Genomic DNA, 14,777 nt, shown 5'->3' with positions numbered 1-14,777 from the left:
GTTGTCACTGACACTGACCCTGATTTTTTTTTTTTTACAATGCAATAGTCGTTGGCTAAACACGTTTTATGTTTTGTTACGTTCAAAGTGTTTTCACGAATTGTGTTGTGTTTCATAGTTGTTTTACTGTTTACATTTAGCTGAAAAGCCTCAAATAGGCTGGTTCCATTCTGACAGCTTCTACTCCATGCCGCAACAAAAAGTGTAGAAGTTAAATTAACTGAATCTTTTTTCTTTTCTTTTCTTTTTTGCAAAGAGCTGAACATTGTTCTTTGTTGTTGTTGTTACCAAGACTTTAAGGTAGGCTGTGTCTAAATAGAAATACTGACAACTTGTTCTCTGTGGGAACGACCAAACTGTGTACTAGGCATTTTCATAATAAAAGCGCAATTATTTCCTTACGTTATTATTACATTATTTTATCATGAATCATTTATTGTGATTATTTGTTTTAATGATCACTGGCCTTAGGCTACCTGTCTCATTTGTACAGCCCCGCCCCCGATACACCTGTCGCTGATAAAAAGCTTTGTCAAACGCAACGTGTCGTGTGGCTGTAGCCAAAATCATGACAACACGCATAGAAAGCCTTCTTCAAAGCCCCTTTGAGTCGCGGTTGTATGTTTTCAAAGTTATGCTTGTTCATTTTTAAATATAATGATGTGTTACTGTAGCGTGTAGGGACTCTGTGTCTTTTGTTTTGTATTTTAGAAGTCTGCCCTTTCACTTGTGGCCAACAGATGTTGCCCAAGACTTCAAGACTAAAACACACTCTCTTCCATGTAGCCCAGAACCTTGGCTTCTACCAGGCTGCAGTACAGTGTATGATAGTCTTGTCAGGTAAATATCTAGATTGAGGAATGACATGGTAATTTGTTCTCCTATGGTTTTGCTACAAATTGCAAACTTGATGCTGTCTTATGAACTGTGGATTCCCCCCACCCACCCAGCTGCTCTAAAACCCCACAGTCAGCTTCACATAATGGAGAAAAGACTTCTGCTGTTCAGAAACCTCGCAGGTCTGTTATTAAGATGTTTTTGGTCGTGTAGAGGATGTTTTAGGGAGGATGTTTTGTCTTCACTTCTAAATGTCTTGTACAACCATTTTAAAGCGTGGCATTTCTTCCCTATTCAGGTCCTCCATCCTTGAGCGATGCATCCTGAAGATGTCTACAGCTAGTGTTGCTGTTGGAACCGAAGACATCGATGGGATCAAGAGGTCTGGGAAATCTCTCTTGGTGTATAAGTAAATAATAAATAAGTGTCTATTTATTTGGCCTTCTTGTTCCAGCCGATTAAATGACAAACTCATTTTTTTAGGTCACCATCAGGGGTACAGTGGTGCCCCCACAACGCTGACCCGTCACATTTTGAGACCAATGAGGCAGTTTTAAAGCGCAGACAAAAACAGATTCAGTATGGAAAGAATACCTGTGGCTACCAGAACTATGAGCAGCAGGTTCCAAAGTGAGAATTGGTGAAAATTAAGTTGCAAACAACCGTTCACATCATTTGTCTTGTTGGATGTTCTCCTGATTGTAGTGAAAGTATAACTAAGCTTTCTGGGTATTATATCTCCTCAATGTTCAGGCGTCTGCGCGTCCCTGGGATCCACCCTTCCACTCCAAACAAATACCGCAAATATAGTCGCAGATCTTGGGATATGCAAGTCCGGCTCTGGCGGAGAGCGCTTCATACATGGGACCCACCATCTGCCTCCCAGAAAAACATGGAAGGACAAGACCCTGTTGATCAATTGTAAGTCTTTTAAAGACTTTTTATTTTTTTTCAGATTCAATTAATTAGCTTTTTTTTTCTCTTTTTTTTTACTCTCTTAGGCAGAGCTTGCTTGAAAAGATGAATACAGAGCTGTGTGAAGCCAGCGAAAATGAGAGCACACAGTGGGAAATGGCAACAGACTCCATTATTTCCCAACCCTCTGAGTTCTCAACCGATGATCCTTGGCTGCCTTCTAATGCTTCTCAGGTCAGACCTAAATATTAAATGGCTGTATTTGAAGTGGAATACTCTATCCTGTTTTGTGTAAATGTCTTCTGTGTCGAATACACGGCACCTCTTTGCAAATGTAACAAGTCAAAGCATTTATTGTTTGAAGAGCCAGTGTAATTTCTTGTAAAGTACAGATGGTTTCAGTGCTAATTTGGATTATTCTGTCCAGATTGGAGTCCCATGCCACCGAGACCAAACCTCTCAGCTTGGATTGGGCTATACTTTTAGTAGTCACCTAACAGCACAGGAAAACGTCCTAGGATGGTTGCGATTTCTCCTCGAGACTGACCACAACCTAAACCAGGCGCCTTTGTTGCATGAAGAGCCTTTCTGGAGATATACGTAGTGTCTCCTCAAATGATGTGACTGGTCTGCACAGATCAGGTGCAAAGCTTGTTCTACCAGCAGTGTTAGACGTTAGAAGAATTGCACGTTAGAATCACCGTCTCCTAGTTCAGAATGTTGTGCACTATGTATTTTGCAATCAAGACATCCTCTGCAGATGAATGTTTAAATGTTGTACACTTCCAAGTTGCTACTTTGTTCCTCACTTTCTAATTATTTTATCGTGTCCTTCAAAAGCACATGTTCTATTTATTTTGTTCTTGACACTACATTTCCCTCCTGTTTGTCACGTCACTGTTTTTCTAAAAACAGGAAGTTTAGAAGTTTTATTTCTTATTTTTGTGTGGACCTCTATGAATGGAAAGCAAAACTAATAAAGATGTGGACTGGCTATAGCTTACTCTCCTTATGTTACTAACTAGTTGTGCTATCTATGTTGGTGTATCAATAGCGGTTTATCTGCAGCAAACCTTTTCACCAAGTTCATCATTGTTGATCCTGGAACATTCCAATCAGATTTGATGAACAAGTTTACAGTTTGTCAAATACTGACCATTTTAATGTGTTCTGCACAATGTTCTCATTGTTTGGAAGTTTAATTACCCTCTGTATAGTAGTTATGCTTTATCCATTTACACAACAAATGTACCCTTAATGCTGTATTATGCATATGGTAGTTGGCAATGTCAAATTGTAAAGAAACACTACGCAGCTATAGACTGTCACAGTGTTCACAAATTCAAGTTTTTGTAGTTTACACGGACCATAACCGTATTGTTTAAAAAAAACTTGCACTTTGAAACCCGTTTTCAAAAGTTTGCTTTTTTCTTTTTCTTCCCAAGCCCCCAAAACGCTGTTGTCGTGTAAATTAATTGTTAAAACACGTTGTCGTGTAAGCGGCCCCTTAAAGGGATGATGCATTAATAAATTAAAATTGTCATTTAGCCACCCTCATGTTGTTCCAAATGAGTTTCTTCTGTTGAACACAAAATATATTTTGAAGAATGTTGGTAACGAGACAGATGACAGTATCCATTGACTTCCATAGTTTTTTTTTCTTCTCTCTCTCTATGGAAGTCAGTGAGGTCCATCAACTGTCTGGTTACCAATTATTCTTCAAAATATTAAACAGAAAAACTTGTACAGGTTTGGAGCAACTTGAGAGTGGCAAAAAAGTTCATTTTTGGGTGAACTTTAAACTCACCTGTTAAAATAGCCTCACTCAAATAATTGTACCTTTTTATTAGGCTCAATTACATGAGCAATGCAAGTTTATTGATTGGGTATGTTAGTACGAAGTTATTAGAATGTGGAGAAATGTCAGTCAAACATTTCAGGCGGCTAGCTTTATTGTTTGCCATTTTACCTTGTGAATAATCTGATTTCATTTAGAGTTTATTTTCAGGATAAAAATATAGGCTATTGCATATATCTTTCCTGCAAAGAAGCATTAAATTAGATGGGGGAATTACTAAAAAGAATGAAAATCCTTTTATAGGGTTCACTACAATTCCCATGATTCTGAGAGTCGTATTATTCTCAGGATCGGTTCAGTCCAAGAGAGTCACTGTACTGTATATTGTCTGACAGCTTTATATCGTCCATTTATTCATCTGATACATTTGCTCCCTTTTAGTTCTCATGCAGTTCCTTGCAGGCGTTTGTCTGAAAACAGCTCTGATAAACCCGAGACCGTATATGCCCTGAATGTTATTTACAAATTCCTCCATAGAAGGGACGCACTTATTTTTCCCTAGTGGGCGACGTTGAGAAGACAGTCTGTATCGACCAAGCGTGCAATTGCAGACCTATCCACAATTTTACACGATCCTTTAAATCATCTCTATCGGTCTTCGCTTATGACCGAGCATATGTTATTTTAACGATATGTTTTTGTTGAACCGAGCAGTCGACAATCGTATACAGATATATTTCCAGGCCAAAGCGAGGACGGTTTGTATTAGACAGCAAGCCGACCTGCTTTAGCTTCTTGTACCGAATTGGCTGAATCTCTCGGTTGCGAGCATAATACAAGGCCTGGGGTTTTATCGACCACTCTCGGTTGACTCAAGGTAAGCCATTATCGTCGAAAATCATCAGTGCATCCTCGTTTAAATGTTGCATTCTTCATATAAATATGTAGTTTTGCTGCAGTCGGGCTCATTGTGCATGGCTTAACAGCTAGAAATTGGCTCGTGGGGGCAGAATTGCATTTCATAAACGCGTGTAAACAAATCTGCAGCACATGGCAGGGATGCAGTAATTCGCTTTTGCAGATTTGCGAACAGAACTGACCCCTATGAAACGGGAAGACATTCTAGCTTTATTTCTGTAATAGGCCTGTTTACAGCTCCGCGTTAGCTAACGTTACTATAGCCCGGGTCGCCTGTTCCTGATTGGCTTGACATGCAGCCTGTTATTTTTAATCATCATGCGATGAATGGCGTTTTATAAAATGTAAAATATAGAATTAGAGTTTTAGGGTTTCATGTGTTATACGCTTGCATAAGCTGCGAAATCAAGCAAATAGAGTAATGTTACAACCGGTTCACGCGATATGAAACCGCTTTCTGCTTCCTAATGTCGACCGATGCATATTTATAGTCTCAATTCATTCGCTTGCCTTCGGCGCGCAAAAATCAATATACTCTTAATGTGTATACATGCTCAGAATGGCTAAACTTGGCTAATGCCCCGTGCAAACCTCACGCTCGCGCTTCAGTAATGTAACGTTAACCCAGTGGCCTAGCCCGACCTTCAGCGCGATTTTATTCTGTTTTGTTAATGGCGATGCGATCGTGAAACATACATACATATACACACAGACACACACATATCTTTTATTTCTTCAGATGATTTGAATCGTAGACGAAGGATATGTTGTGCTACATGTCACGCTTAATGTGCTTATAATGGAGATGACAGGCAGGCTCCCCCTCCCCCTCCATCATCAGCCGCGACCGCTCAGCGCGTTACCAAGGCAACGGCGGAACCGAACCCGAATATTCTCGTGACCGCCATGAAACGTCATTACTAGCGACGTTTCTTCACTTAAATCAGCATAGAGCTGTGAATTATTATTTTCTTACCTCACTATCTAAATCAGTTTTTTTTTTAATTATTTTAGATGCATGGACCCTATATACGATCATCCTTGTGGGAGGAACCCCCTATCCTAAATTTTAAATTTTTTATACTGTGAAAATTAATACTTTAAATATGTCTAAAATATTATTTGGAAAATATTTAAATTATATTCATTTGTTTTTCAACTCATTATAGTTCTGTACTGTAAGAGTTATTTATTTATTTATTCATTTTAATTAATTAAAATCTTTCCTAACCTCTGTAATTATTGTAAAGCGACCTTGGGTGTTGGAAAGGTTCTATATAAATAAAAATGATTATTAATTTATTAAAAAAAATATTACACTGTTTTTGTTTACACTTTTTCACAGACCCCCTAGTACTCCCTTGCACTAAGGGGCCACAGATCCCAGTTTAAAAAGTATTCGGGACTTATTAGTCGGGTTGGGTATTGATAAACTTAACGATTCGATTAAATTCACAAGCTTGCGATTTGATTCCAATTCGATTTGATATTGATTAATTTTGATATACAGTACATGGCAAATTTTCTCAATGAAAAAACTCAACTAATGCTGTAACTATACAGGGATTCAGTTGGTAGGGACTACATTCATATTGAATGTTAATATTAACTGATTTGTATATAAACACTTAAATTACACACTACAATTAGTTTTTTGAAATATAAACATTTACATTGTGGCTGTCATAACAACAACTTGACAAATTTTATTCAAACATACAATAAATACTGATGAAAAGTAAAAAAATATATAATTAATATATAAATGGTGCATTTATGTAGCAAAATGCTCCCCTCAAGTTTTTTTTTTAACCTGACTAACGAGTTTATGGTCATCGAATGGCATTTCTGAGGTAAATATAACATTACGTGATATATTGTTACAAGCTATTTTATTGACGTCTTTTGACGGTTGAAGTACTGATTGAGCGATTACACGAGACATGATACGGATTTCAGTAAGTTGTACTGTATCTTTTAACATGTCTTCTGATGTCCAGACAGTCATGTTTAATTTGTGCTGTAACTAGTAGTAAAGCAGAAGAGATGATCATTTCACCTGCCGCTTCGCTTGATCTGAGGCGGCAAAAGCGATCTGTCAGTGTCTTTTTAAAAAATTTCGTAATAAAATGGAGAGTATTCAAAATCTGACACTTTGTTTTATATCAAAAGTAACAAAGCTTATTGCGAGTTACTGGATGGGATGTGCTCTGCAATGTTCTGTTGTTCATTCATCAACTGAAAACAGCAAGATCGAGAAAAATGAGAATCGATTAAAATCAAGGCTATATTTTTTTTTACCCAGCCATACTTCTTAATAACAAGCACTAGACTAGTATCTATACACCAGTCATGTCGGACGATGTGTTTTTAGTGCTTGGTGTGCCAGTGAGCACAGACAGGGAAAGATGTGTTGGTAGGAGTTCCCACAGTGGCATCAGGCCAGTGGAACAGCCGGTTCCTTGACTGTGTGCAGCTTTCCCAGACACCTGTCACCAAGCAGCCGCTATTCATGTGTGCTGTAATGGGAGACCACTAGCAGACTGGGCCGTTGCCCTGCAGGGTTACAGTCCTTAGCGGAGCTTGGGAAGCGAGAACTTCAATCACATTTTTCTTATTAAAAGATAATCTGACAATACATCAGAAGAGAAATATAAGTTTAGCACAAGAATATCCAAATATTGATAAAAATTTGGTCATATTCTGTTCATGTTAGTGTCTCAAATAGATTAGCATGGCTGCCATTAAAAATATAATATTTGCCCTATAAAGCCAGTATTTTAGTTTATAGGAATCTGAATGTCTTTTTTTTTTTGTGTGTAATTTCTTTTGCGAGCATATTTTCCAGTGTTGTTTTGTGGGTACTTTAAATACATGCAAGTCAGTCACCTGAAATTCCTGGTTTGTTTCAGTGTAAAAGTGTGATGTCAGCAATTTAGTATTAAGGACTTATTAATCAAAGGGAATTTTATATGTGCGCTGTAGGCAATGCATAGTTAATGAAGATGGCTTATACCTGCTTTATAAAGAGGATTGTTTGTACTATAAAAGGGAGGAGGTAAAATTATAGTTTTATTCCCCCATTTTATACCGGACTCATGGTGTGTTTAATGATTTTTTTCGAAAGGAGATGGCAAATAAAAATAAAACAATAAATAAATAAATTGAGCAATACATTTTTTCTGTGCGTACTTTTGCAAAGTTGTGTTACGCAGGAAGGGCTCTTATCAAGGATTTATACTCTTCCTTGTAAACATGACAAGTTTTACATGTGAGCTCAACTGTAGACTTCAAAAATTTGAATGGGACAAGAAATTTTAAAGCATTTTCATCGAGAGTAGATCAGGAATACTTTGTAGTTTTGCTAATTGTAATATTCTTGACACTTTCAGCAGCTAAGTAACTCAAGAGACTGGGGACCCTGCTATTCTGGAACATTTACCATCAACATTTGTTTAACCGTTTTTCATGTTCCACCATTTTGTATTGTCCTTAGGGCTGAGATGGTGGCAGTTTTTTACCACCATGGTGGTAATGGACCCACTACTGGCGGTGTATATATATATATAGTGACCTAACTTAAATTCATTTTGAAATAATAAAACATAATAATAAATGAGGCTTAAACATCAGTTTCGTAAAAAAAAGTGTGTTTATTTTAGCCCTTCTGTCAGTGAAACAACACAATACAGCCTGTAACGCATTGAAATAAATATCAGTAAATAATGGTAACCTAAATAACATAAGAATGTTAAATATTACATGAAAAAACATTTGTTTTATATATCTTCTCAAAGATAAATGTCTCGTCCTATATGCGGCTCTGTGCTTTGAGAGGGATGTGGGACAGAGACCATTGCAGGGTCCGAAATTGCATACTGTCTGAGTAGGTACTACACTTCCTAAATTGAATTTAAACTTACTTTGCGACCATTAAATGAAATTCAGACTTACTACATCCTTCATCTTGTTACTGTCACATGACCTACCAGCAGTTGCGTCGCTTTACTCCCATTTATAAATCCCCTCCCGTGGCCTCATGGGATAGTTACGTTTTCATCGTATGCACATCTCAGCATCTCACCGGAAGTAGTAGTAGGTAATCTGGGGACTTTTCGTCTACTGTTTATCGAATGCTTTGCATTCGGACATACTACTCTGTTGGTGTACTGTTTTTCGCATATTATATAGTAGGAAAGTATTCGATTTCGGCCGCAGTGTATCTCTTATATAATATCTTGATGTACAAGCAACAACAAAATGTGTCATTTAGCGTTCAGATACATTTATTTAAAGGGGTCATAATCATGAGGAATCCGTTTCTAGAGTCAGATCCTGACAACGTACTGTAATTCAAAAACGTCCGAAGAGTCCAAAAAAAAGACCAAATAATTTTACAGGGTAAGGAAATGGTAGTGAAGAACTAATATGAATATTTTTAACAAAAAGAACTTGAATAATAATATTCAAAATAATAAAACTGATTAAATATCTATTGATTGTTTTGACATCTGTGCCCCAGGTGAGGGCGTCATCATGGTTCCTGAGTGAGACCGAGCGAGCAGCGTGTCCTGGATGTTTGGTGGACAGTGCTTCAGTTTTATTTAGTGTACATCAGACTCTTTCCCCACCTTTCCTTCTTCCTCCAATTTGCCATGCCATGGTTTCGTTAAATGTTAATCAACAACGTTGTCCCAGCATCAGCAACAACCACTGGACAGCAAACTGGTAAAACTTGTGTTTTAGATCGCAGCACAGTATGATGTAATTCACTTTACCATTTAAGATGTGTAGTAGGCTCAGTCAAGCTCTCCAGAATATCTGTCTGTTAATGCAATGCAATTAATCTTTTCTTTTTCTTCTTTCAGTCTCTACTTCATCGTCAGAGCCCCGAAACCTGCCGGCCCACAGATGGATTGATGCCTGGTATGTAACTTATCGGACCTCTCTTGAGTATCTGGAGCATTGATCCATCACTTTAAATAGCTCCATAATTTGAAGTGCAGAGTTTCTTGGTTATTCTGAGTTCCAAGTAAAAGTAACAAACATAACCCCCCTTTATTTTATTTAAAAACACTTTATTTTATTCTTTATTTAAAAAAAAAAGTTAGAATAGTTTGCAAGAGCACACTTATAGGCCCTGTTTACACCTGGTATTAAGATGCGTTTTGTTCGATCAGATCACAAGTAGACGAGGCAGACACAAACCCGTTTACACCTGGTGTTTTAATCTGTCTCTTTTGTTCTCTTTCAACCACTTCTGTCCTGATTTCTTCGAGGGGAGGGTCTATATGTGCGGGTAAATGTATGTTGTTGTTTTTTTCTTCAGATCTTTTGATCTAATGGACAAAATAAGCTCGCAAAATTTACATATGAACGCGCCCGGAGACAAAGGAAAAACATACGGAGAGCAGAGCAGTAACTTTCGTTTTTGCTCTGACAGCCGCAAAACCTCGCCGAACACGGTGAGTGAGTGTTAGAAATCAGGAATGGGGAGAGAACATTGTGCTTGGTACGTTTTTCTTCAGCCGACAAATTTAAATCCCGTCTGGCCAGGGTCCGAAATTAACACCCGCAAAGCGCCAAATGCGGGTAGATTTTCCGTTTGGCGAGTATATCTCAAAAGGCTATCCGCCCTTACTGGCGGGTGAATGTTCATACCAAAGTAGTAATGTAACGAGTTAACGTTAACGAGTCCTCTTATCGATGCTCCTGTTCCAAAGCGAAGTACAGAACTATTTTCATAGGCACCACCACAAAAATATTATTTTAATGTGTGTAAATTGTGTAATATGTGTGTCAATAAAAGTAAAAATGGAAAATAATAGACCAGAAATATGACAAAAATGTTTAAATATAGCCTATATATAAATTAATGTATATGTGACACAAAAAGGCTGTTTATTATTTTGGCCGGTAAAAAATATGCTTGGTTGGTGGATTTTTTCATCTACCAGTCCCCGTGGCAGGTGAGCCAAAAAGTTAATTTCGGAACCTGCGTCTGGCTAGTGCGCTTCCAAGAATGTTTACGCATTAGGTCAGTAGGTGGAGAGTAGGCTTTTTTTGTGGCTGTTCGAACCTGAGTGACCACATGAGCGTTTACACTACGAAAGCAATCCTGTCAGATGTGTTTTCGACTACCTCGGAAGTGGTTGAAAGTGGACAAGCTCAAAACGTTTTAGACCCCATTTACACCTGTATTTAGTGTCGTCCACTTGTGATCAGAATGACCAAAACGCATCTTAATACCAGGTGTATACAGGGCCATAAACACAATGAGGCTGTAAAAGCGGACTAGTAAGTAAATGAGTTTACACGTTCGGTGTAATGATGTTAATGACCCCAACAACCTCTTTAGTACCATTTTTAGCCACTTATTAGCGATGGGCTTTTTTAAAGACAAGTAAAAGCATAAAAAAATTCACAAGGGGGTATTACTGATGTATTTTATTTTGTAGAGTATATGTGTCTTGAGCTTATCTTAACTACAGACCTGATTCCAGACATTCAAAAAACCAATTCACTTCAGGGCGATGGAACCAGAAGTGCTAAAATGCTAACTCATTTCTGGGGTTTGGGCCTACAAAAATATGTCATCCCGGCAGCACCCTATAAAGGCTTTGTCATAGCACCAATATGTAATGTCTTCCAAATGTCACATGCTTCCCACAATTGATGCTGAGGAGCACACTATTAACTCGTACAACTCTGTCCGACCTCTTTCAGAGAGCAGTTACTGGCAGCTCTGCCCTCCTTCGAAGGCCAGCCTGCAGGGGGTGCTCAGCTCCAGCTTCCCCCCCGGCCCCGTGCCCCTGGGTCCTCCAGAAAGCCACCTGCCGGAGGGGGATGCCCTGAACCGTCCGCTCGCCCCTAGCACCTCTGTGACGGACCTGTCTTTTCCCGGGCCTCCCCCTCCCCCCCCGCCACCCCCCAAACGCCACTGTCGTTCGCTGTCTGTACCAGAGGACCTTTCACGCTGCCGGTACACCTGGCGGCCGAGCGCCTCCAAGGTCTGGACACCAGTGAACCGCCGATGCCACAGTGGAGGGGGCGCGGGGGGGCCGTGTCCACTGCGTGCCCCCAGCTCCTCGCTAAACTCCTCGCTGCATTCTTCTTCCAGCCCCACCTTTTTCAGTCTGGCCCTCTCCCCAGATTCCCCACTGCCGTGGACTTTCCCCTGGGACCCGAGTGACGTTGCCGGAGGCGGCGCCTGCTGCTGCTTCTTCCCCTCGCCATCCTCATGCTCCTCCTCTCCCTCGCCGCTCCACCCGCCGCCTCCGCCACAGAGGCGCTTTTCCCTCTCTCCCGTCCTCATTCGAGAAGCTGCCGCCCAGTTCCTGCCGCCACCTCCGGTGCCCCCGCAAATCACGTCTCACCCTCCGGCGGTGCCGGCCTCGCCCTCGTCCGCCTGCAGCACTCCGTCTTCTGTGCGCCGTGCTCTTCCTCCTCAACTTCCACGGTGCCATTCTCAGCCCTGCGACCTTCTCCTGCTCAAACCTGGCCTAAAACGCCGGAGGGACCCGGACAGGCCATGCGCACGGCCTGTGCTAGACTTCGCCAAAATGACTCAGGTATGCGTTTGCTATTCCTTACAGTTACTGCAGCTACTGTTACTAAAAATATCTTCTTCTTTTTTTTGAGGAGGAAAAAGAGGCAGTCGACTGTACGATAAAGAAAAAGAGACATTACAAAATGTGACATCAAATAGCGTGTAAAATAGGGCTAGGTATTGATACAGATTTCCTGATTCTATTTTATTTGATTCAATTCCTGTTCACAAGCTCTTGACCTTACAGATTTAATAATAATAATAATAATAATCCCCCTCAAAACAAATGTCGGTAACACTTTACAATAAGGTTAACATCCGTTAATGTATTAACTAACATGACCTAACAATAAGCAATACATTTGTTACTGTATTATTAATCTTAGTTAATGTTAGTTCATAAAAATACAGCTGTTCATTGTTCATGTTAGTTCACAGTGCATTAATAATGTTAACAAATACAACCTTTGATTTTAATAGTGTATTAGTAAATGTTGAAATTAATATTAACTTGGATTAATTAATGCTGTAGAAGTATTGTTCATTCTTAGATCATGTTAACTAAGGTAGTTAACTAATGAACCTTATTGTAAAGTGTTACCCAAATGTCTAACTTCAACTGACAAATTGTTTTGTTTAAAAAACGTATAACCCTTGTCAGCTTTACTTATGAATATTGATTAGGTGCTGTAACACATGCCTAGTAATCCTTATTAAAAAATGTGTGCTAGCTATAGTAGCTTAACACGAATGTAATGACTTAATTCAGTTCACAGCAGAAACGATACGTGGCATCTGTCCACGGCACCTAAAACTCTTAAAATATATAATAATTGTGTCTCAAAAAGTTGCGGGGGCAATCTTAGAAATTACACCCATGCTTTTTCGTCACTAAACTAAACTACTATCCCTTCGTTTTCAGACTCGAAGCACAGACCCTCTTAGTTATATGGAACGTGGCAGATTGGCCTGTGGAGGCGATGTCTGTATGGGCCTTGAGCCTTTTTTTGGAGACTTCAGAGGCTCATGTTCACCAGCTGAAGGCCTGGGCAGGACAAGTATCGGGCCGTTAAGTGAAAGTGACGAGGAGGAGGAGAGAGAGGAGGAGGACCCCGAAGACCGCGACGGAGGACAAACTAGCGTGTTTGAAAGGGATTGTACTGAACTAGATATCACCCTCATTGAGGAGAACTGAAAGTTATCTGGGGAAGATCTCCTCCCCCCCCCCCTCACCTCCACCGCCAGCATTCAGCTCTGCACCACCTGCTACCTTACACTGGCAGGCCTCTCAGGAACCCTGCTGCCCTCGCACGAGGCGCGCAGGCGTAGACGCCCATTAATGAAGACATGCCGACTACTATCATATGCAGGCAGTCACAGACGCTGACCCATCAACATTGTACATTCCAGAATGAGTTGCTGAGACAGTCTGAAGGATGCAAATATTTCAAAAAGGTTTTATGTGTATCGGACGTCCTGTTAGAATTCATCTTCAAACTGACAGAACGGAACCGGAGGCGAACAGCTTCCCGCTTCTTTCTTTTTTTTGTCTTTCCTCTCGACTTGTTTTGATAGTAAGAATAGACTTTCTTGGATGACGGTTATAAATATCAGTGTTTTGTTCGGTTGAAATATAAAAGGGCAGTATGACATAGCAGTATTTACTCTGCAGACCTTTATACTTCCTGACGAAGGTCCATCTAATTCAACATAAGCCTTAAGATGCCTGTTTTTTTTCTTCCTCTTAATCAAAAGATTCCTCAAGGAAATTAATTGTGTACTGTAGCTGTTGTTCTGTTTTTTTTCTTTCTTTTTTTTTCTGCAGACTCTTTTTTTTTTTTTTTTTATCTGTACAATGCATTCCTCTAAAACTGAAATGTGTATACATTTATTAATGCACTGTATTTGGGACATTTAGAAAGAAACAATGAAAGCAACCACTGTATTCTGAAGGCACATTGTTATACTGTATTGTACAGCGAGTATTTGTTCAAATAAGTTGTGTAAAGATGGTAGCTTGAAGGTTGGAGACAGGCTATTTCTGTCATTTAGAGATTTTTTTTATTGTATGTGTGATCAATTCAGACTCGGTTTATGTAAAAATAAAGTTTATTTGAAATTATGGCGAGTTGACATACTAACCCAAATGAGTTTCCCTCATAATTAATGAATGGCAATATTACATACATTCAACTGAGTTAAAATAATTTAATTTTCCATTATGACATTGTAAAAAGGAATATCACATGCCTTTTGATGGTAAATTTCCCACTGAGGTACGTTTTATGGAATGCAAGTTGAAACACTTTTCATGTAGTGGATGGTTTGTAAGTCTTTTAACTGTAACTCAGTTATTCTTAGTTTCCCATTACATATTTTTCAATTCACATTTATTTGTATAGCGCTTTTTACAATACACATTATTTCAAAGTAGCTTTACAGAAGATGCATTTTTATATGGTACAATTAAGAGTAATCTGTTATCAGAGGTGACTGTTAAAGTAATGTCCATACGGCAGAACTGTACAGGTCTAAGATAATACAGATCATTTGAGTTTTCAGTTAAGCAGAAACAATGAGCATGTTAAAGCATTGATTACATTTTGTGATCATAGTGATTACAACATATAGAAAATTTGGCAGATTTGTATGTTGATTTTGTTGTATTGTCTTACGAAGATATCGGCCACTATAAGGTAACCCAGTATTATTTCCTTTTTAAATCCTGTTTTTACACAAATTTTAACATTTGACTTTGCA

The 14,777-nt window shown here is 39.2% G+C and overlaps 2 protein-coding genes across 2 annotated transcripts; both read left to right on the top strand.

Moving 5' to 3' along the window:
* Window positions 1-466: 466 nt before the first annotated feature.
* slbp2 (stem-loop binding protein 2) lies at window positions 467-2,750 on the top strand. The gene is made up of 8 exons (XM_056262346.1): window positions 467-618; window positions 712-840; window positions 951-1,019; window positions 1,136-1,219; window positions 1,321-1,467; window positions 1,591-1,758; window positions 1,839-1,986; window positions 2,180-2,750. The coding sequence occupies exons 1-8, from the start codon at window positions 569-571 to the stop codon at window positions 2,354-2,356; spliced, it is 972 nt and encodes a 323-aa protein (XP_056118321.1). The 5' UTR covers window positions 467-568; the 3' UTR covers window positions 2,357-2,750.
* Window positions 2,751-4,111: 1,361 nt separating this feature from the next.
* fam53c (family with sequence similarity 53 member C) lies at window positions 4,112-14,139 on the top strand. Its single transcript, XM_056262049.1, has 5 exons — window positions 4,112-4,427; window positions 8,991-9,196; window positions 9,337-9,394; window positions 11,195-12,039; window positions 12,940-14,139. The coding sequence occupies exons 3-5, from the start codon at window positions 9,388-9,390 to the stop codon at window positions 13,210-13,212; spliced, it is 1,125 nt and encodes a 374-aa protein (XP_056118024.1). The 5' UTR covers window positions 4,112-4,427; window positions 8,991-9,196; window positions 9,337-9,387; the 3' UTR covers window positions 13,213-14,139.
* Window positions 14,140-14,777: the final 638 nt, after the last annotated feature.

This window comes from Rhinichthys klamathensis, unplaced genomic scaffold, assembly GCF_029890125.1.
Source record: "Rhinichthys klamathensis goyatoka isolate OS25496 unplaced genomic scaffold, OSU_Roscu_1.1 h1tg000191l_1, whole genome shotgun sequence".
Lineage (NCBI taxonomy): Eukaryota > Metazoa > Chordata > Actinopteri > Cypriniformes > Leuciscidae > Rhinichthys > Rhinichthys klamathensis.
Note: the sequence above shows the minus strand (reverse complement) of the source record. Positions and strands in the feature narration are given on the sequence as shown.

Coding starts and splice junctions, on each gene's coding strand:
- slbp2 (XM_056262346.1), top strand. CDS start 569: ATGACAACACGCATAGAAAGCCTTCTTCAAAGCCCCTTTGAGTCGCGG. Junction 1,468..1,590: donor TATGAGCAGCAGGTTCCAAA/GTGAGAATTGGT, acceptor CTCAATGTTCAG/GCGTCTGCGCGTCCCTGGGA. Junction 1,987..2,179: donor TGCCTTCTAATGCTTCTCAG/GTCAGACCTAAA, acceptor TATTCTGTCCAG/ATTGGAGTCCCATGCCACCG.
- fam53c (XM_056262049.1), top strand. Junction 12,040..12,939: donor ACTTCGCCAAAATGACTCAG/GTATGCGTTTGC, acceptor CTTCGTTTTCAG/ACTCGAAGCACAGACCCTCT.